The 23,129-nt window shown below is 49.4% G+C and overlaps 1 protein-coding gene across 9 annotated transcripts in view; it reads right to left on the reverse strand.

Annotated features, from left to right (window-relative positions):
• Positions 1-7,205: 7,205 nt before the first annotated feature.
• The window catches only part of MXRA7 (matrix remodeling associated 7), a 28,371-nt gene continuing 12,447 nt past the window's right edge, over positions 7,206-23,129 (reverse strand). Inside the window, exons 4-7 of one of the 9 annotated variants that reach the window (XM_048323504.1) lie at positions 21,900-21,999; positions 19,917-19,970; positions 19,695-19,775; positions 11,223-12,917 (exon numbers count right to left, since the gene is read on the reverse strand). In XM_048323504.1, the coding sequence (XP_048179461.1) occupies positions 19,742-19,775; positions 19,917-19,970; positions 21,900-21,999 (188 nt within the window). In that variant the 3' untranslated portion in view covers positions 11,223-12,917; positions 19,695-19,741. Of the gene's footprint in view, positions 8,283-11,222; positions 12,918-19,694; positions 19,776-19,916; positions 19,971-21,899; positions 22,000-23,129 lie in introns of those variants that run through there. The other 8 variants (XM_048323505.1, XR_007207517.1, XM_048323506.1 and 5 more) reach the window with 8 other exon arrangements.

Here is a 23,129-nt window from a genome sequence, read left to right on the forward strand (position 1 = left end):
TTGCTCATGCCGAAAGTCAAACTTCACCACTCCAAAGTTGATTTAAGTGCGTGGGTGTGAAAATTTCGGCATAGTCTGTACAGAGGAAAGCTGGGGTTTCTATTTTCTCCATTTGGTTTCTGCTGGTCTTTCTACTGCTGCTATGCAGATAACACCCTGTGTAACTCATCCACAGGCTTCACATCACAGTGGAAAAACAAACAGAACAAAGAGCATGGAAGAGGAACAGAGAATATCTGCTCAGACCCTTTAAAACTGAAGTACATAAACAAACAGAGAGGAGAACTTCTGACAAAAAGCCAAAACAAACAGAAAGTTCAGAAATCAACAGGTATGAGTCTCCCTCTCAGCCATTCTGACCACATCTTGGAAGTATTCAGAAACTGTAACTCTTCCATTTTAGCTCTAACTTTTAATAAAGAGTCAGATGCTGGGACAAGCCTGAGCAGTCAATCATTCCATCTCCTTGCAAATGTTTCCCCAGGCAGTCTGGTTTATCCCTCCAGTCCCATCTTCACTAAGTCCCTCTTCCCACCAAAGGTCACAGTCATCTCCATTAGCTGCTGGGCTATGTTTCTCCTCCAAAGTTAAACAGCTGGATTTTTCAGTGGTCCTTGCTGACATGGAATGACATGCTCCACATAAACAGAGGAGCAGCAAAAGGGAATTCAGGGTGACAGGAGGAATTAAAAAGATCCTGTGCTTCAGTAGGGAACCACTACTGTTTTCAAACAGGTTACAGTAAGATGATAATTTAAAGCATGAATCTGATGCTGTTATTCATCTGAGGTCAAGACTTGCTTCACATACGAACCACTGGCATCTCAGAGTCAGACACTCCCTCTGCTGACCTCTGCTTTCCCCCATGTTGGGAGCAGCCAGTCTCTGTTAGGCACATCCTGCACACAACCCGGACACCAGCTCTTGCTTAGCTCACCACAGCTGCTGCAGGGAGCTGGGACCAACACAAGCCTGGCCAGGGACACCAGACACAGCTCTGAGCTGAGCCAGGTGCTCTCACACAGGGGGTTCTACCTGTACCCAATGGACTTGTGGTGGTCATCAGAAACAGCTGCTGCCAGCAGACTGCAGCTTTCTCTGCTATGTTCTGCTCTGCTACCAGAATTTGGGGTATCTGCAAAGAAAGAAACTGACAGCCAGTCCTCTGATGCTGGAAGGCACTACAAAGTCAAAGCATCTCTTTCCAGGAGAGTTACTGAACTACTGAGACCATCCTTACTTACTACAAACTAAACACTTTCACTACTTCTTTACCACCCTCCCACTTCCATAAAACCAGCAATTTGAGTTAATTTCTACCTCCATCAATTATCAGTAGTAGAACTGAGTCACAGGCAGTGACAAAACAGTATCTTAAACCGTACAGGCAACTAGTTTCTTCTCTGATAAGAAAAAGGGTTATAACAGTGTTGACAAGGAAGACAAATGACAGAGGCAGTGATCCACAACGTCCTCTCCTCCAGTTACATCTTTATGACAGAGTTATAAAACAAAACAATAAAGTTCTGAGACCATTAGAACAAGGTCACAGACATTACAGTAGGAAATACTTATTTCAGATTTTATCTGGAGCTATGAAGGCAAACAACATTCAAACATCAAGATCCTGGCCTCTGGAATGTCATGCTTCCTCAGAGGCATGTGCCTTCTCTTCCCTCACAGGGAAGTTTAATCAAGACTGAAAAGAAGCTTTTTTTCCCCCTGTGACTCCAGCCCAGCTCAGTGCACTCCCTCGAGCCAACAAATACTCATCCCACAGGTGAAACAGAGCTTAACTCTTGGGGGCTGGGGGATCGAGGGAACTCTTAAATAAGATGTTAAAAAAACCTCCTGGTCCTGACCAGGAGGAATTGCTCAGAAAATATGAGTTTCCTCATCAGCAGTCATAAGCTAAGTTTAGCTGGTCTCAGGAATGCTGGAGAACAGGTGGGTCACAACATACAGGATTTGTGAGAGATCTGCGAATAGGAAAGGACTGAGCACGTCCTTAATCCTCCCCGGAGCAAACAGCACCTAAAATGTTCAGATCTCTGCGGGCCCTCTCTGCTGTTTGTGCAACACAACAGCACCATCCAGAGGATAAACAGTGCTGGCTCTGCCTCTTCCCACCGCGTTCCCTTTCCCCACATTTACAGGAGCTTTATTCCAATTGGGAGCACTGTAGGGCTGCGTTGGGTAAGCAACCCAGGAGGGCAGCAACAAAGATCTCCAAAAAGAACCCCACTTTCCACTGCCAGGCAGCACCACCTCTCCCCAAGCGTTCCTTTCACCAGAGCTGCAATCTCCTCACCACTGTAGAGGAGGAAAAACTGACGGCACTGTAAGGATTCATCATCCCTCACCTTGATTTATCACGGGCACAGCCAGTGGTGGTGCAGTGAGTCCCCAAGGTGCACGTGGAGGAGGCTCACAGCCTCCCTGCCATGCCTGGCCCAGTAACACTGCCAATTTTGGAGATGTGGTGAGGCTGTTTGTGCTTCCCCAGGATGATGTCAGCCGGCTGCCTCATCTCTCTCTGCAGCAGCATCCCTAACGACTTGGTTCAACGCCTGAAAACAGTCGCAATCCCCACAGCAGGTCTGGCACCAGCTTCTCATGGAAAACAAAATCAATTATCCCCTTCCTTTGAGACAAATTAAGATGAAACAAACTATGAAATACTTCCACTTTGTGTTTATTGTTCCCAGTGCAATTTAGCAGCTGACAAACGGGAGCATTCCCAACAGCTGAGCACTCTGTGACTCACTACAGCACATACCTCAATGGCTGCATTCCTGACCTACTTTGGGAATTAAGAAAGTATTTCAGACAGGAGAATTCCCCCTTTAGGCAAAAAAAAAAAAAAAAGTGTCTTACAGCTATTCCAGAAGTGTTGGCTGGGATGCAGTGACTGGATGAGCTGAATAAGATCTATTCAAATTAAAACAAAAACCAAAAACAAACCAACAAAACAAACCACAGGGTCTTCCATGTTTTGCTCTGTTCCTGTCCTAGTACAAAGTCTGATTCAAATCCATGGCACTGGCACTCCATCCCCATCTCCTGAGCCTATCCTTAGGAATTCTTATCATCTAGTGCTGCTTTCAGGACTCAACCTCTGCTGCTTCATTTGATATTTAGAGAGGACTCACAAGCAAGCTGATTCCTGGGACACATCAAAATCCCTATGAACACTCACTTTGGTGAGAAAAACTTTAGTCATATTATGGAGAAAGAATTACAAAACCCAAAATACCATTCAGTTGCCACAACCAGAAGGTAGCAGACACCACTGCGCATTTTCCACCACCTCTGAGGCTATGTTGGTCAGAAAACTTCCAAAGAAATACAGGGAGAAAAGGCTTCAGTGCTGAGGAATACAGCTTTTTATACAGCCCTTATATCAAGACGTGATTCATCAACAAAAGTGGCAGTAAAGGTGAAGCTGCTTTCTTAGCATAGGAGCTGCTTGTGCCCCACACTCACTGCTTGATTACTGCCCAAATTCCCTGTAGGCACCAGATACAGTAACTTTCAGAATGAGTTATTTCACCTTCCAGAGGAGATTATACCATTTAAAATGGATTATTATCCACATGGTTTTTGAACTTTGTTCCTTTGTTCTTATGGGGATAAATCCAGACTATTTTAAATTAATTCCCTGCCTGCCAACAGTGACTAAGAGACACAAGGGACTGGAAAGGTGAGGCAGGAAAGAAGGAGTGAGGTGTTTTTTCGTGTTCTAACTCCAGAGCTGGTCTGGAAACTCCTGCTTGCTCTCCTCTGGTGGGTATTAGTGAAGAATTTTGCCTTTAGCTTATTCTGAGGAATTTATTTGAAATATTTGACATAGTTTGCAAAAAATCCTAGAATGCCCCTGAGCAGTGAAGAAGGCAACACAAGGTGGAAAATAACCTTTTAGGTGCAAAAAGCAAAGGGTTCACGGTGTGTATAGGGGGCCACACCCTTTCCCATCTATAACTATTCCCACTTTCTTCCAAGAAAAGGACAGGGCAAACTCACATCTTCTCTTTCAGAGACTTTCAGAGACAGCACGGATGCACTGGGACAAGCCCAACTCACTGAACTGACAACAGCTCGAGGTGGGGAAACACCTGCAATCACATCATGGAGCACAAGGTCCACCAATTCCAGAAGCAACCCGTGCAAAAAGCTCATTTAAATGGTCTGTAAAGAAATCTGAAATCCCTATCAAAGCTACCTACGGAGCCAGAAGGGAATTTTGCTCATTTTCTCCTTCCCCTGCCTCCACCTCCCCCAACTACTAAAGTTTCTTTATTAAATCATTCCAGTTTTTTTTTTTTTTGTTTTTTTTTTTTTGTTTTTTTTTTTTTAACCTGGATCTCTGATAGATGTGGATGATCTCTTCAAGATCAATTACCTGTCCCCGGGCGGAATTTTCTCACCTTTTGTAAACATAACTGATGTCGTCAGGTTAGGTAACTTTTGGTGACTTCTACAGCAGAAGACGCTTAATGAAGAAAAGGGAAACTTTTGTTTCTTGTCCTCTAAGATTCACCCAAATAAAGCAAGCATTGAGTAAAATTACATCACCCTAATAAATGATGCATTAGGTAGGCAGAGAATGTGAATTAGGTAGGTGGGTTCACACGAATTTTACTGCATAAAAGAGGTAACTTTTTGCCCCTTGGTGTGCTTTGTTTGTAAAGACCCCCACCTCACACCTCGTGCACAATGAACAGGGTCTCCTTCCTATCTTCGAGGTAGATTATCTGTCCCCGGGTTGAATTTTCTCATTTTGTAAATGTAAACTGATGTCATCCGACCACTTCTACAACAGAAGCTGCTTAATGAACAAAAGAACTTCGTGTTCCAAGATCAGCCACCCAAATAAATATGTATTAGGCGACTTCATGCGAATTTTACTATATAAAAGAGGTGACTTTTCACCCGTTGGACGGTTTGATTTGTGGAAACCTCCCTCGTGCGCTCTGCGCAAAATAAACAATGTGTCCCTTCTCAGCCGGACTCTGTGTCCGTGATTAGAGAGCTCCGAAAATCGGGGCCCTCCCGGAGCCCTCCCGGGGCCCTCCCGGAGGCCTCACGGAGCCCCCACGGAGCTCTCACGGGGCCCTCACGGAACCCTCACGGAGCCCTCGCGGGGCTCTCACGGGGCCCTCACGGGGCCCTCACGGGGCCCTCACGGTGCCGCCATCGCTGTGAGGGCGGGAGCGGCCTCCACTCAGGTAGCGGCTGCATGACGTCACAGCAGAGAGTGACGTCACCCGCCGCGCACGCGCGCTGCCGGGTAACGGCCGTCCCGGCGCGTCTCCTGGCCCCGCCCCCGCCGCGGCGTTTACGGCGGGCACACAGGGACAATCCGAGCCCGTTCCGCGTTGCCGTACGGGAGCCCAATGGGGACATATCAGGCTAATGGCGATCGTCCCTTGTTGCCATGGCAGCGGAGGCCCGCAGCCGTGGGGAGCCCACAGTACCGCCGTCCCCTCACGGGGACTCCTCAGTGCAATCACCCCATCATGGGGAACTCCTAATATCGCCTCCCTTGACCGGGACCCCCCATTCCCGCCATCCCCTCATGGAGACCCTCAGTGCAGCCATTGGGGCCCCCCAGTGTCGCTGTCCCCTCATGAAACTCTCTCAGTGCCATTATCCTGTCATGGGGATCCCCCAGTACCGCCATCCCCTCATGGAGACCCTCAGTGCAGCCATTGGGGCCCCCCAGTGTCGCTGTCCCCTCATGAGGATCTCTCAGTGCCATTATCCTGTCATGGGGATCCCCCAGTACCGCCATCCCCTCATGAGGGAGCCGCAGTGCTGTCATCTTCTGGGGACCCCCAATGCCTTCGCTCCTCACAAGGATCCCCCCGTGCCACCATCCCCTTTTGGGGCGGGGGTTTGGAACTAGATGACCTCTAAGGTCACTCCAACACAAATGAGTCTGTGATGGATTCTGGGATTCTGTGGTTATTTCGAGGACAGTACCCAGAAGGGGAGATGCTGCTGCAGCAGCCGGTGAAATTTCCTGTATAAAGGGGAGATCCTGCCATAGCAACTGGTGAAATTTCCTGTATAAATATTGATGAGTCCCGCAGCAAAAGAGCCTCAGAAGCTGCCCAGTTAAGTCAGGACATCGCCCGTGGCTGCAGGTCCCTCCCCACCACCTCCCCAGATTCACTCAGATGTGTCCAGCAGGATCCTCTTCATTACAACCTTGCCAATGCATACGGAGGAATGCCCTGCTCAAAACCCATGGGTTTTACATCTTGACACCCCTTCGTTTCATGTCTTGGGCAGAGCCTTTTTTATTTATCTTCATTTCTTTCTTAAGTTTGAGCCTAGTAAATAACAGGTTTTTTACTGCTGTTCTGTCATCAGCAGCATCTGAACATTTTGGTGATGGTGCTCGGAGCTGCTATGGACAGGACAGGTTTAATTCCAGCTGCTCTCCTTTGTGCAGCATTATCATTGCTGGCATATTCTGAAGCTGAAGGGTTTGAAGAAATTTTTTTTCTTCCCCAGAAATGTTCCTATTCAGAGAAGACCCAACAAGAAATATAAAAATATTTTGGAAATAAATTGTAAAGTCTGCAAGACAAAGACTAAAAATCAACTAAATCTCTCCTTTGCTTGCTTTCATGAAGAGTTTTGGAAAAGATCCTGATTTCAGTTTTGAGCTAGGGACAAGCCCCATAGACAAATTTTCTACATTACTCCTTTTGCACAGCTTGACAAAGGAAACTGTGTCCTAGGGACACAGCTAGCTAGCATGATGTTCCACATCATGGGACTCCTTTTCCCACTTCATTCATTCCTGTTGAATAAGAAGAGGTAATTTTGAGACATTAAATTTATATTAAGCCATGATTGGTAGTAAAACCAGCTTGATCTTGTTATAAATATGCCTTGATCTAAGTGAAAACAATTAGAAGATAAAATGATTCTTAGAAGTCTAAGTGTCTGTTGTTATAGAACACACTGTAGTGGGAGACAGCAACCAGATAATGAGATATTAGGTTTCTCGGACTGAAGAGGATTACACAAAATAAAGCAAACCTAATTTTTTACGTGATCATTCCCTACAACTGGGTCAGAAAATGTTGCCTCCCTTTGTGAGCAGTTATTAAAGCCAAGAAAATCCTTCCTGATAAGAAAGTATTTAACAGGATTTCATAGGAGAGATAAGCACACCAGAAGACATTTAGTTATAATTAGGAATGCTCATTGATTTACTCTATCCAAACCACCAAAGGCTGGTCAAGACTGTTCAAAACACTTGATAAATCCACAGAGATTTCCTAAGTATGTAGCTTCCCACATAATTTTGTATGAGAAGAGCAGGATCTGAGGTGGACACAACCATCTTTGTAATAAACCCAGCAGCCTTTCTGCGCTCCTTTCACCCGTGTCAGGAGGCGAGGAGATGTTTGTGTTTCCAGGTTGTGGTTTGCTGCTGCTTCCTCAGGCGTGAGGATGAGCTCAACGAGGTCAGCCGGAACCGACTTGGATTGGTTTCACAAAGCCAGCATGAAGGAGGATGAAGTGTTCCTTCCAGGGAGATGAGAGGCAACACGCCCCGGATCAGAGCACTAATGCCTTTGGCTGTTTGTTTTCTACCTGTAGGGTTGGAAGCCTCCCTGCCAAGAGAGGTTGTGCAGTCTCCATCTCTGGAGCTTTTCCAGACCCAACAGGATAAAGCCCTGAGTAACCCAGCTTGGTCTCACAACTGATGCTGCTTTTAGCAGGAGGTTTGACTACAGGGCCCTTCAACCTGAGTTATTCTATGATTTTAATGCATTTTACACTCTTCATCTTTGGCTTTCTTCAGATATCAAACTGAGAAAGACTAGGCTTGAAAGTTCATTTGCATAAAGCATGGCCAGAAAAAATGTTGTGGGTTTAACTGCTTTGTAGGACTGAGACATACGACCCAGCCAGAAAGAGGTAAAAATCTCTGTACGACATGATAGCTCTACAAAGAAAAATGGTTACAAGTCTGAGGAATTACAAGTCTTTTGAAATACATATGACAGGCCTATATGTGTTTGCAAAACAAACTGGAACTGCAAGGTAACTACTGAGACACTTTTAAAGCACTACAGCCTCCAGTGTCCTGCATAATAAGGGCCAAGATGGCTTTTGGGCACAGCCTCCCCTGGCTGCAAGGTTATATATCGTACAGTCTGAGCTGCTCCTTCATGTCTCCTTCAGACATCTCTCCAAACGTGTCACTTTTTTCCTTCATCAGTCTGAAGATGGCAGCCAGCTGCTCTCTCTGAACCCTGTCAAGAAGAAAAGGAGAAGTAGGAATAGCCAGTCCAGGAGCAAGAACACCACGGTCAAATGAAACACAGAGCCAAAGGCAGGTTGCTGTACAAACCTTACTGGCTGCAGGAAATCTGTCTGTGGGAGATAAGACAGAGATAGCCTCTGGTTCTCCTTCCTCCCCCTTCCCATCTATCCCATCATCCTGCACGTCTTTCTGCAGCTCCTTAAACGTGGAGATAAACCAGCCTGCTTTAACACCAGCTTTGGAGTTCCTTAGGGCTTATCTGTGCTCAAACTTTCAAGATAACTCGACATGTGGAGTTTTGTAAGACCAGCATGTCCCAATTCAGCAGACTCCATAATGAACCTGGAGTAAGATCCAACAGCACAGTGTGCTTTCCTTCTGTAATGAGAGGATGCAGATACAGAGTAATTCAGGAGTAGCTATTAAATTTTAAATGTATATCCTAACTTAAAACTAGAGAGCCAGTGTGTGTACCTCCCAGTGTGGACATGACTTTAATCAGCCACTGGAAGATAAGATCACAGAGGGGAATTTGCTTGGATTCGAGTTTGTCTGCAATGTCAAATGGTGAGATGGACCCAGGTAGCCAGTCCAGCAGAGAGGTGGTCTCTGTACGGGCAGAGGCTGACCAGTGGACCACCTGGCCTGGATTTTTAATCCCCAGGCAGTCCCCTAGTAGATGATTAACACCCTTCTCCCCCTAACAGGATATCCTGATTTTTCCATACCCTGAACCACTTAACCACTGTACATCCTGTGAAGATTGGTAACTGTGACAGGGCTTTATTGGGGAGGGCAGCAAAGGAATGTAATTTGTTTGCAGGTAGCTCATGAACTGATGTACAGAATCCTCTTTTAGGGCAATGAATGTGCTCCAGGCAGGGCAGGCTGAGGGATGTAATGTTCCCACTGCCACACTCCTACCTGATTGGGATCAGGCTGCTCTATTGCCTAGCACATCTCATTCCTGACCCTCCTGTGGGAGATGAAAAGAACTAATGAGGATGTGGTGCTTTATGGCTGTAACAAGGCAGATGTAGCTCCTGTTACTTCAAGGCTTATTTTGTCCCTGCATGAGTGTGAGGCCAGAACTCAGTAACAGCTCAGAGCGCAGACCTGCCACAATCTCAGCTCATCCTGCTTGTTCAGCACCCTTAGACCTCCTGTGGGCTAAACCCACAGAATCTGGCTTTTACTCCCACGTGGCCACCCTGTCACCTCTTTCCTGCCACAACCATCTTCCCACACAGGACTTGAAACCATTTAATTAATCCATTTAAATGCACGCTACTGGATAACCTGGGGTAGTCTTCCTGCAAGGCCTGTGTGGACGAGCTATCAGCTGTTCTGGAAACAGAAGGGGCAGTAATAACTATTGACAGGCAAAATGGGGACACAATCTTTGCTTGAAAGAAAGGACAGCATCAAGACACCAGCAGCCACCACACCATGAACAAGACCAGTGGAAGAGAGTCAGGAATGAGCAGAGGAACCTTTTTTCCGTGCTCCTGAGCCCCTGCTCTGCATTTTCCCGTCTCCTGGGCTAAGTCCCAGCAGAAGCAGGAACAGCAGCCTGTCCTCTCAGCACTGCTGAAGCAAACAGGGCAGGGAAAAAGCAGATCCTGGCTAAAGCAAGTTCATTTGCCAGTTCTTTTCTATTGCAATTAAAATGCAATGGTCCTACGACCAAACATATCCTGGTAATGATGTGGGATCTTTTGGTTATGGAAGCCTGAATTTGTTTGTCTCTTCTAATGTTTTTTCTCACAGGAAGAGCATCCAGCTGCCCTTTCCAGACGAGAGGAAGGGAAGCAGGGTCATTAGTGATCAATATTTTATTGTAGATCACCGCTGGGCACCAGAGGGCACGTTGCCAGTCTGGTGTGGAGAAATTCAATACACAGCTTGGCCTCCCATGTCTGCAGTGCATCCCAGCTGGGAGTGCTCACACAGGTCTGCATCCCTCACTCCTTATTTCACAGATATCAGCACTGCTGAAACCTCTCCAGAGGCTCATTTCCTTATCTCCAAAGTCAGGATCACAGACAATATTCACTCTCTTTTTCTGAAGCAAAACATCAATGCATTTTGGCTCTCCCTTCAAATTTAAATATCATGACTGTGCATTTGGAAAACAGAAAAAAGAGCTGTTACTGCTGTTACTTCTCTACATTCCATAATCTACTACAAAGGGACAACAAAACAAAGATAAAGAGAGAAAAGAGCCTGGGAAGGAAGAGTAAGGCACCACAAACATGAAACTGTGTTTGAAGAGGAGCTTCTCCTATCAGAGGCGACCTTGCAAAACAGCTTTGTAGTGCTCCAGCTTGGTTTGGTTTTGGATGAGTTCAGATCAAACATAACCCATTCACAAAGAGAATCATTCTGCCTTCTCATAAATGCTGTCCTCAAAACTACTTGGATTCAGGAGGTCAAACAGGATTTTACTGATTGCTGACAAAACAGATTAATTAAGGATTTTTGAAGCAGCCTAATTCTTCTTCATAGGCAATTACATTTGCATACTTAGCTCCCTTAGGCTCTTTTTAGACATTTTAGTCCAAGTCTCTTACAGTTAGTTTGGGGCAGTGAGCCATAGGTATGTTAGCGATCTGGGGTTTAGGAACTGCTACGCACCCGTGTCCACAGCAGCTGAAATCCTGGGCAGAGCTCTGCATTGGGAATGTTGTTAATTGCTCTGCAGCCAAACAAGACCAGGATCCTGCTGCAACACTGCGTTGCTTCAGCAGAAAAGAAGGGAATATCCCTGATTTTCCCTCTGATCATTTATGGGAATGTAATCATTTGTGGGGTAAAAGTCATAGGAGGGCAGAATGTACCTCTAACCTAAAATCCAGATTTTCAACACAAATCTCTTGAGGAAGAAGTTACAAGCTGCTGGAGGGAGGGAGAACAAGCACAAACCAAATAAACTATTCAAAGGTTTATTGGACCAAACAAAGGCAATTTTTACAGATTCAAGCCACTAGAGTTACAGTCCTTTGTATAAGAGCCACCATCAGATACAAAACAAACAAACAAAACCAAACAGAAGTAAAAAATACCCAGACAGCCATTTGAGCTGAAGAAAGAGTTTGACTTGCTGCCACTAGCAAAAATCTGGACTTAACTACCAACTTTGCTGGATGTACATCTTGCCATGTAACTTAAACACAACGGATATAAGGCATTCTTTGCATAGTTGGGTGCTTGGGACACAGTCAGCCAGCCAGCACCGAGGGGACACAGTGGCTGTACCAGCGGGATGTTGAAGCAGAGCGTCCAGATGTGCCTAAATTCATATGCAAACCATTGAACACGCTTGCAGTTGTCGGCTGGGAAGGGGCAGCCCAGCCTCTTCCAAAGCTGAAGCCTCCTGCTGTTCTTTAAACGAGCCCTTTTATGAAGAGTTTGCCAACCCCAGGCGCTGGAAAGGACAACTGTGTACAAGGTTTCAAGTATTGTCTGCACAGGAATTAAAAAGGGGAAAAGAAAAAAAAGCAGCCTCTTGGGTTTCTGATATGTTTGCAGCGTTAGCCAAGAGGCAGTGACAGAGAAGCTTTGAAGGGCACATCCCCACCCAGCCTGGTGTTTCTACAACATCACTAGAGGACTCGGACCCTCTTCTCTCTCTCAAAAACCAGCTGGGTTTGATTTAAAACCGAGCATGTGCCCAGCCAAATTCATCTGCTCTGTGTGACAGAGCTGAGGGGCAACGCTGAGCTCTGGCTCGCGTGGACCAGCAAGAGAAGAGGGCACTGGAACAGCAAGCAGGCAGAGGAATGGGGAGTGTGCCCCTCCCAGGACCTCCACTATCTCATCCTGAGCCAGAGGGAACCCCTGATGCGATTGCTACCTCCTTGGGTCTCTCCTCTTGGGAACTGGAGCAGGGAAAAGTGAAGATGCAGATATTAACAGCAGCCAAAGTGTGGTCTCTCCACCGCAAGCAGAGCAGCTAAATTATCAAGCTTCATCACTTCTTGAGTCTCCTGTCTACCTACAGAATCAGCTCTCTGCTAAAATAACTACAGAAGCAAGATTTGAGTCAGCCCAGCCATCGTCTGCCATCCCTCACATGGACCCCACTTTGTCCCTCGGAGTAAAGCAGCTTTGTACAACATTGGAAATCACAGGCAGTTCCCATCCCCCAGCAGTAAAGAGGAGTTTGGCTCCAGGGTAAAACAACTCAAGAGTCTGGTACAAGATCCTGGCTGGTCTGAGAGAAGAGCTATGGTTTGCCCACCCCAGGAAAGGAACAACATGGATTTCATGGCCTAATACATGGAACAAGCACAACTAATAGACTCGCTGCGTATTTAGCGTTCACTTTGGGTTTTGTTTGTGGGGAGAGGGAGGAAGGTTCTTCCCAGTCCCCCAAACACAACTCAAGTCACTGCTTGGGCCCAGCCCCAGTCCATGGAGCCACACAACAGGATCTCCTCAAACTTGACAGGAGTTTTTGAAGAACTCAACTTCAGAACAAGAGGGGATCCCAAGTTTTGAGGGTTTATGGATTTCTCTTATGGGTGTGTTTGGTTGGTTTTGGTATTTCTCTCAAGCCTTTAAAGATGCCAAGGGATGCCTTTAGGAGGAGGCTAGGGACAACTTCATATAGTCTTCAGGTCTGCAAAGAGAAAGAGGGAGAGAAATCATTTCAGTCATTCTACTCCTCAGGTTGGTTCATTATTATTCACACAAACGAGCAGGGGGAGCCCTCGGTGTGTGTGTTGGGGGGAAGGCAAGGCAGCTTCCCCCTCAGGGCAGGACAAGTTGCTGTCTGCAAACCTCATGCCTCTAAGAAGGACTTTGCTTCATCAACTGCAGCAGGATAGTCGAAACCCAATCAGAAGTGCAAATCCTCTTGTCTGGCACCAAGCTAAGTTACAACCCTTCTGAGCTACTAATAAGAACTGGAGAAGCCCAGCTAATTAACTCCAGGGGTTACTGCCTCAATGTCCTGTGCAGAGCCTCCTGGGGCTGCTGGCACCCTTGTCCAGCCTGGATTCCTCTTCCCACCTGTAGCCAGATGAGCCAGGAACAAGTGCTGATTTCACAGGGCAGTGTGCCTGAACAGCTCGACCTTTCTCAATCTTTCAACACATGAGTCTGTTCAAGGGAAGGAGGTAAAAACCCCAAACTCCCTGCAGGTCACTTCCTTTCGATGGGAAGCTCTGCCGGTGCCCCAGGGAAGGAGGGTGAGATGAGTAGATGTGTTTTATGTGTGGGGACATCCAGGCACTCCCTCCAGGTCTTGTTAGCAGAACCAGGGGCTAAAAAAGGTGGTCACTTGTTCTCAGCTGGAACCTTCCAGACACTCTGCTCTTAGTGCCCCAGCATCTCTCATGGGTGAACCATCCACATCAGGAAACAGCCGGCAGAAGGCTGGACAGCTGCCCATGCACACAGAGACCTGCACTGGGGTACAGGGAAGCTACAACACACATCACCTACCCTACAAACACAGACAGACACACCCCAGCCTCGTTCCTCCTGGATTCAACAGGGATCATGGTCCATAACACATGAGCCACATTTGAAAGTCCCCTACTCCTGCCAGCCACAGTGTGAGGGTGAGGAACAGCCTCATTTCTTCCTCAGTCTTCTGCCAAATCTTGCCCTCTCCAGCAGCCGTCTGAGCGTGGCCGGTGACCCGGATCCCGGATGGGAGATGCCGGGGGAAGCATCACATGGGACTGGGGTTACTGCAGTGACGTTGCTGAGGCTCAGTGGCCATCCCATTAGGACAAAGAAAGGAAATTTTCCGGAGTGGATAATCACTCTACGGGATTCGCAGCGCTGAGGAGCGGATCATCCCGCTCAAGTCACGCAAGCATAATCAGATTTCATGTGTGAGGGCATAAGCTCGTTGCCACGGGGGCCCAGGAGGGGATGTCCCCTCCAGCGTGCCACAGCTGGAGTGGGGAGGGATGGGGGACATAAGAGAGGGTGGATGAGTCCCTCACAGGGATACTTATCTCCAGCACAGGGCCAGGCTGACAGCTGGGGTGAGAAGATCTCAAAACCAGCATGACCCTAATGGAGGGTGCCCATCAGAGCCAGAAATTCCCATCTGCACAACAGGGATACCCCTTTCTGCTCCTGGAGCAAGCTGTGAGGGGAATTGGACTAAAGAGCATGAGGCTGTCTGGGACACTGGGGCCATATAAACCCCCTGGCTGAGAAGCTCTGGCATTGCTACCATGGAACCTGAAAGTCTTAATTAGCTTGGGATGGAGGCTCAGAGATTTGAGCCACTGCTTATGCTTGGCTCTTCCCTCCTTTCCATTCTCCTTGGATCTGCATGCTTGCCCGCAGCAGCTCATCAATCAAACCAGGTTAGGGCCTTCTTTTGCCAGAAGCTGTATAATTTCTTCTGATAAAGATTATCCAGGTATCTCTGTTCTTGCCCAAGCCAATGGCCAAGTCATTGAATTGCATGATTTGTCAGCTGGACATGTTCTGTACAAAGAACAGCTGGAGAAAAAGGAGCCCAGACAAAAGCAGGTCCTGGAATATGAGGGCGGCTCAGGAACTGAAGGTCTCAAAGTAGCATGGAAACTGTGTGTCTTGGTGGCCTCAGGAGCATTCCCTCACTCCAGCTCAGCCACAGCATTGCCACAAGGCTTCTTGCTTTTGAGAGCAGACAGCACCTCAGCTCTGAAAAACAGGAGTTACTGGTGGCATTCCCGTGTGCATTTATCGCTCATGTGTGCAAAAATCCACAGCCTGTCAGGAAATCTCTACCCCATTCATAGACTATGGCTTTCCAAAGGAGTCCTGACTCACTCTAAGGAGAGCCCAGAGCATCCTACTGTAACCATGCCTGGTAACTGCTTGTGCCCTTTTCAGGAGTACTTTCACTCAAAAAGATGATTTTCAGAAGCACGGAGCATTCCCAGCTCCTTTGCCTGGCTCAGGACCTTTTCAGGACTATGAGTCCTCTGCTCTGAAATCATGGCAAGAAAGGTGGACAGCAACCTGGCTCCAGAATCTTCTCACTCCAAACTAGGATTGACCCTTGAGGATGAAGAGCAGGGAACAAAAGCCCTTAGTGCTGGGCAGACCTGGCAATGGGTGGTTGAGTTCTCCCCAGGAAGTTCCCTCCCATCTCACTGCTGGGGATGGTCCCATCGCCATTGTCCCTGTTTCTTTACCATCTCATCTCTGGTGGTGACTATAACCCAGTCTTGAGGTATTGCAGGAAGACTATGAGGAATGACACACTAAATTCAAGCTTTCCTGGTGCTCCCAAAAGTGTGAGCCTATTGCTTCAGCTGATCAGTAAAACACAGAGAGGACTTAAATGCAGACCAGGGAGACAGAGCTTAGAAGACAGAAGCGTGATTGAGTGAGAGGTACCAAAAGGAGCTTCATCAACACAAATCTGAAATTCCTCCAGTGGGACAGAGAAGTTGAAAGGTGCACTGGGCTTTGGGAAATACCTGCCAGAACCAGCGTGACCAGGGAGCACAAGTCCCATTGCCTTTAGGACAGGGCTGGTGAGGAGCGGGAGTCAGTGGGATCGGGGGCTGTATCACCCCCAGCAGACCTTGCCCGCAGCTGTTTCAAGGCAGAAGCTTCCCACATTTCCCAGCCAGAGCAGCAACAGCTGAAAAGGCCAGAACAGAGCCAGGAAGGTGGCTTGTGCTCCTGACCAGCTCATCCATCAGTCGTGTGCCCATTCCCTTGCAACACTCCTGACCACCCCAGCCAACACCACAGCAGTGGGAAAAGCCACGGCCGGGTGGGGCTGCGCTTTCCTCCATCACTCGGTGTTTGTTCTCCAGCTCGCTGAATACCAGTTTGCTCCCAGCCTGGTGAGATGCCCCAGTTCCCTGCGACCCTGGGTCTCTCCCAGCTGCAGGGGAGCCCAGGGCAGGCAGAGCAGGGCTCCCAAGGAGTTAGCAGGCAGAGAACAGCCAGCTGCCCGTGCTGCACAAGGTTAAGCAGAAGCAGATGAAGACAAGTCATGAGCGCTGGGTGAGGGAGACACAGAGAAGCAGCCACAAGCCAGGACAATTCAGGACCTGAGCCAAAAAAAAAACCCCAGGAGCTCAAGCAGAGTTGCTGTCTCAACTAAAATCTCATGCCAAGGCAGGGTCAGAGACTCACACCCTGCAAAGGCTACGGGGGAGTTTGCAAGGGTTTCCTCTCTGGGACAGGAGAGGAGGAGATGAGGAAGGGGCTTCCTGGCCTCCCGTTCCCTGGCTTTCTGAGGGACGCACCCTGAGTTACTCTGTTTTTAAAGCTTTTGGGGATTCATGACTCAGTCATGACTATAAATAGGGCCAGGGCTCCAGTCCACTGACAGCTCATAGGTCAGAGGACGTTTTCCCGGTGATATGGAGGCAGGGAACAGCTCCAGGCCACCAGCAGACTTCTGCCTCATCCAAGTGGAGCTGGGCACCTACAGAGTGAGCATGAGGGGGATCTCAGCAGGGATCCCCAAATATACAGTGCCCTTTAGTACAAGAGGCAGGTGGGAAGCAAACACACCTCATGCCCTGGGTGTTTGGCAGCTGAAAGCAACCTTGCCCACGGCTGGTGCCATCCCTGTGGCTTGTGGCTGTGGTGAAGCAGTGGCCACCCTGCCTTGCAGAGTCCCATGGCCCTGGGCTCTGCACCCCTTGCTGCTACTCCTCCTCCCTCAGCCCAGGACGACTACCGTGCTGCAGAAGATGAGAAGCAAACAAATAATAAACCCCTCCCCAAAAAGCCCAAACTTACCAGCTTCCCTCATCCAAAAGAAGCACCATGCTGGACAGGACAGGACAGGACAGGACAGCAAAGCACTGGGTGGGGGGAAGGTTAGCAAAAGAGAGGGAGAAGAAAGACCCCATGCAGTATGGAGGGGGGAGTGAGCAGGCAAGCCAGGGTTATGTGATGGCAATGCAGGGGGTGGACAGGGACAGATGCCAATGGACAGCTCTCCCGAAATGCAGCCTCCCCCAGCCCTGTCCACCCACCTATTTTTGGAGGGCCACTAGTGAAGTGGTTTGAAAGAGGTCAAGGTCTGTCAACACAGTCATTAAGCCCCTGCAGCTGCTTCCTGCCCTTGTGTGCTCCAGAGTTGTCATCACCAACATTGTCTCATTCGAAATTCCAACTTCAGCACGGTTGTCCCTCATGCCACAGCTGCATCCCACATTGATTCAGGATGCCTTGCAGAGCAGGGAAAGGTCTCTCTGCCATTCCCTAGAAACAGGGTCTACCCAGGACACTCTGCCTTGCTGAAATTCCAGGGTCCAAGCCCAGTTTTTTTCAGTGCCTCATCACCAAGAGGCACTCTGAACCCAGCTGGGGAGGAGGCAGGTTTCCATTGCTAAATTTCCACCAAGGGCTGAGCTTGATATTTACAGCCATCCAATTCCCCTTGCATGAATTCCAATTTGCAGTTGAGCCCTAGGCTTAAACCCAGTCTGTATTCAAACAGTGTCACCTCAACCCATCTGTGGCTGGCCAGGAGGTGAGAGGAGAGGACTGAGAGGCAGGAGGAGAGTTTGCTCCTTGAAAGGTTCACCTGCCTGTGGGAACTGAGCCCATTAGCCAGGGAAACTGGGCAGCTATCCCTATCTTCCCTGCACTCTTCCAGAGGCTGACAGTGGTCTGGGGGATCTCCTGCTCCACCCAGGAGTGCCCCTGCCAACAGCAGAGCATGTCTGAGCAGTTTGGTGCCATTCATTAGACCCTGTTCAAGTGATCTGCCATGGGGCAGCGTCTGGCTCTTCACCCCCACCTCTTCCTCAATTCCAGACACAGGACAGAGAGGAGAGACCTTTCTAGAGCCTGTCAGGTGGGATCTGCTCTCCTTTCTCCTGCCAACACACCTAGCCAAGAGTGACAAGGAGAAAGCACAGACAGCTCAACCCCTTGACATCATTGAGGCCAACCAAGGCTTGGCTGGGACCTGCTTTGCCTCATGGAAAGAGAGAACTGAAAGCAGAGGCCCAAGGGGGCCATTTCTCCCATTGTTTTCTCTTTTATTATGAGTGGGGCCTTGTTGCAGCTGTCAATGCTCAGCAGAGTCCTGACCATATTCATTTCTAACAGAAAAAATCCCCACTAACCTCTTTCAGCCTTAAGGGAGGTTTGAAGAGCATCTGGCAGAGACCACTCCAAGCCATCCATGAGAGCCAGGCCCTGAAGGCACTACTGGGGAGCTCTTCCTCCCTCCTCCCTCCACAGGAGCTGCCCAGCCAGGACAGCACCACCTCTCAGGCAGCCTGGCTGTGTCTCACACCCACACCTCAGCCCTGTCTGAGCAGGGGCAGCTGCACCACCACAGCTCACACTTCCTGAGCTACAGCTTTGCACCGTGGCAGCTACAGCTGGCAACAGACGGCCAAAAGCCTCAGGTGCAGAAGAGAAGGATTTGGGAATAAGCTGTGCTGGCTGGACCAAGGGCTGCATCCTTCCCCTGCACTCTTCCCCTTCCTGCCCAGACTGTTTTTCTCCCCCAGGGAGGCAAAGGCTACGTGCTTCTGTTCTAGGATTGGTGACCCACCAGGTGTGATCAAGCACAGCCACCACCCCAGCAGATGTATTTACCAACAGGATTTACTGTCCTCCTCCCTCAGTAAACACTCTAATTTTTAAGGCTGAAGTCACTAGAAGCAGGAAGTTGCATCACTCAGTAAAGGTCACATTCCTTCCCCTTTTAGTCCAGATTTAGCACCAGTTGGAAGCCACAAGACTCAAGTGAATTGTAGGCAGGACAAGCACAACTTCTTCAGGGATGCAGGTTACAACAGAAGTGGGTTTTTTGCTTAAATAACCAAACCTATTGCATGCCTGTACTCTCCTGTCTGAAGTCCTACAGCTCCTCCTGCAACAGGTGAGGAATATTTTCCATGGCATCTCCAAAATCAAGGAGTCCCAAAATTCAGACTTGTGAACTACACAAGAAGTAGCCTCTGAGGACCCACTTGCATTTTTGGGATGTTGCTTACAGCTGCTTCCCGTGGGAACCTGTTGGTTCCTGGGAAAGCTGGAGGAGTGACAGGGCTAAAAGCAAACACTAAACCTGTCTCAGCTTTGATAACACACCTTAGGACTAACCACCCACTCAGCAGCAGCCCCAATTTCCTAAATCAGTATGAAGAACTGGCTGTGGGATGTCCAGCTTCAGGCACCCAAGATGGAAGAGGTGAGCATCCAAACCTGAGAGTCCCCATTCCCCCTGGAGTGCTCATGGAAAGTGAGATGGAGGCAGAGGGGAGCAGACTCATTAATCTGTTATGAGGAGGGAAGGGCAGGGAGGTGGGGAGGGAGGTGGGACAGGCAACCAACTGCAGCTCAGAACAACCCCTCCCCTGGAAAATAACCCGAAAGCAAAATAACCCCAGACATGAGCAGGTGTTATCAGTGGTACCACTACCTCTAAGCAGCAGCGTGTCCTTACCAAAAAGATTTGCAAGAATATTTGTGGCCGAGGACCTAAGGTACTTGCTACAGAGATGTGAGATCAGAGGTCAGCTCAATCCTGCAACATAAAGGTGGCAAACCCGGGTCACAGCAGGTCAGCAGCACGGTCAGGGCGCATGGAGTGGGGGAGAGGGATGGAAGGACAAGGAGAAGGATGCAGGACAAGGCTGAGCCGCTGTGCTCAGCTCGCCCAGCTTACCTGGCAGCAGCCCTGCCCCCTTGCACCACCTGCGAGGCCTGCAATGAAAAGCTGCTGATGCCGCAGTGAAGATTTGAGGGGGGGGAAAGTAAGCCAGCAACAAAGCAAGACAAAAAAACATTCACAAAGCTGCCTTAAAGAAATGAACAACACAAATATGGAAGAGAAGAAAATAAAGGAGCAGTAGGAAAAACATGTCTGCCAACGGCCCTCAGTGGGGAAGGCTGCTGAGAGCCTCCGAGGGACACGAAGCCCAGGCACTGTCCATCAGTTCCAGGTGCACTGTCCTGCTCTGGGACTGCTCCAGACACACAAGAGCAGAGGTGCCTGAGCGGTGCCATGTGCCCAGGACAGGTCCATCACCCCCTGGAGCCTGTTCTACAGTCCTGAGTACAAAACCCCCATCCCACCACATCCTTAGGCAGTGTCCCCTCAGTGTCCCCAGGTGACAAGGGCATTTTTTGCCACACAGGAGCCAGCCCAAGGCCCTGCAGGAGTCCTGGCCCTGAAAACCTGAGCAGTGATTGCTCAGCTGCTTTGGATGGAGCTGCTGGTGCAAAGGGTTTGAATTTACCACCTGCAGGTAGATTTTTGCATTGGTGTTTGGCAGGATCCTGAAAAGCAAACCCCATCGAGCCCCATGGGTGTCCCTGGCATTCACTCAGTTCATCCCACCACCACCCTTCCCAAGTGAAAAATACAGTGACACTCACAGCCCTGCTCAGCGATTTACAGGGTGGGGACTTCAGGCACAACAAAGACACATGGAAAAGAAGAAAGCAAACGTTTTTTCCTGATGCCACCAATGCAGAATCAACCCCGTGCCAGAGGAAACCAGAGCTCATTTCTGTTGCTGACCCCAGAGCAGGGCAGGTCTCTGGATTTACTCTGCCTACCACAATGCCCTACTCATATCACAGAGATAAACCTCAGCCAGCCCAGCTGGTGGCATCACAAAGATGCTGCCCAAGGGCCTCAAGGCAAGGTTTGCTAGCAGGAGATGCCTGAGCCAGGGGTGAGCTGTGATCCTGTGATCCCCCCATCCATGCCTTCCCTGCTGTGCTCAAGTTTCTGCTTGGTTCTTTACACCAGGCCAGCTGTGGTGGTACTTAGACCATGATTTGACAGGCAAGGGGTAACAAACACCCCTAAATCACTCTCTGCAAACCTCTGGGTGGAGAACTGGGTCCCACAGCCGTCGGGACAGCAGTGGAGAGAACACCATCTCCCAGGCTTGTTGAGCCACCAGTGGGAAGTCAATTCCTTGGAGCTCGTCCTCAGGGAAGGGGTGTGAGCTGCAGGCACTTGTAAGGGAGCAGCCTGCCACAGAGCCCTCAGCTGTGGGGTTATTCCTTGTATAGGCTGGGGAATCTTGAGCCAGGAAGCTTGTTTTAAGTGACAGGACAGGTTCGACCTTTCTTCATGCAGGACTCAGGAGGACACTTCAGCTAAAAGTGCAAGATGGACAATTCTCCATCTCTACCAGGCCCACTACTTGGTAAATCCCCACCACGTCCAGCTGAGGAGACAGCCCTGGGGATGGACACTTCCAGTATCGGCCCCATCTCAGCGAGCTCTAAAACCTCTCACTCCCTCACTTTGCCCCAGTACTGCTGAGCTGTGCCCATGTCCTTGGTTGGGAGGCCATCCACAGGGCCAAGGGAGGGGAAGTAACCAGAGATCAGATTCTCAACAGATACGTATCAACGCAGAACTAATGGGATCAGGGCAAATACACCAGCTGCATCCGCTGGGAAATTTGGTCTAAGCATCCAGAGGAGCTCCAAAGGTATTTAGGGCCATCTCCTAAATCAGTGTGACTTTATTTGTTCTTGTGTCTTCCTGGGTGGGAGAGTTCTGGAACTCCAGAGCAATGAGATGCTGAGGGCAGTGTGGGGAGAGAGGTCTGAGCACACCCAGCTTGCTCCAAGGGCATGTCAGCCAGGTGGGCTTGGGCAAGAAAAGGAAGGAAGCTCAACTTACCTTTGTTCTTCCTCTAGTTCTTCTTTGGACATCATTGACTTGTACTGGTTTCCCCTCAGCTTTCCAGGACTGTATTTAAAAGAAAACGTCTCATCTGCAGCTGGAGAGGGGAGAGGGGAGACAAAAAAAGAGCAAGAAATCTGTGAACCAAAGACCTCCCGAGAGCCACAACCAACAGCACTGGGGTTGTTCCCTTGGGGTGCTCTCTGACCTCTGCTCCTGCACCCCAAATGCTCTGGCCACCCCAGCACACCTCCTGAGTCAGCTCCAATCTCCAGAAAGCCTGGGCAGTGGATCGCAGAGGAGAGCTAAGGTGCTGCCAGCCAGAGGATGGCAGGAGCCGGGCCACAGCCAGCACTGCAAACAGTGAGGACTGCTGAGAGCGAGCAGCCTGCTGGAAGCAGATCCCAGTAAATCCTCCAGCACAGGAACCATATGCTGTTTTTCTCCCTGGATTCAAAGCCTTGCAGGCCCATCTTGGCTTATCAAGGCATGCTAATCCTGCCCTGATTAACTCGCAGCATTTTCCGCTTCTCCTCTCTAGACTTGCATTCCTTCTCCCTCCCTCCCTCCCTCTCCTTGTCCAGGGGCCCTCTCCCAAGCTTGGGACTCACGGATGGTGTCCCAGGCCATGCAGACCTGCAGCTCTCCTGCAGCCCTTGACAAAGCTTGTGAAAAGAAGAAGATGCCACGAGGCAAATCCCAGGGCTGCAAACAGCACTGAGCCATGGCAGCCCCACGAGCACCAACACAGCCAGGTCCAAGGCCCTCTGCCACCAGACCTGAAGAGGAAACCAAGGTCTCCTTCTCCTGGGTGCTCTCCCACCCGGCTCACCAGCCTCAGCCCTGTGCTAATTAGAGCACCAAAGCTCACAGACTCTGAGCCAAAGCCGATCCTTTTCCAATCGGATTTTGTTCGAGCACTATTTGCTTTTAAAAACCTCTCCCGTGCTTTATCTTCCTACAGATGGGAGAAAACAACAGGAGGGGAGGTCAATCCAAGAGGCGGCCCAGGAGGAGCTGCTGCTTTGAGTAGTCGCCTTTGTGGGTTATCCGTGGGCTGCTTATCTGAGAGCCTTTATCTCCCAAGGACTGCAGGACTTGGCTGCTTCACATCCAACCATCCAGCACTGCTGTTTCCACATTCCCAGAAACATCTGCTGCTTCCCCCGACCCTCAGAGCCCTGGGGATGCTTCCAAGGGGTACACAAAAGGAAGATGTTACTTCAT

This window comes from Corvus hawaiiensis, chromosome 19, assembly GCF_020740725.1.
Source record: "Corvus hawaiiensis isolate bCorHaw1 chromosome 19, bCorHaw1.pri.cur, whole genome shotgun sequence".
Taxonomy (NCBI): Eukaryota; Metazoa; Chordata; class Aves; order Passeriformes; family Corvidae; genus Corvus; species Corvus hawaiiensis.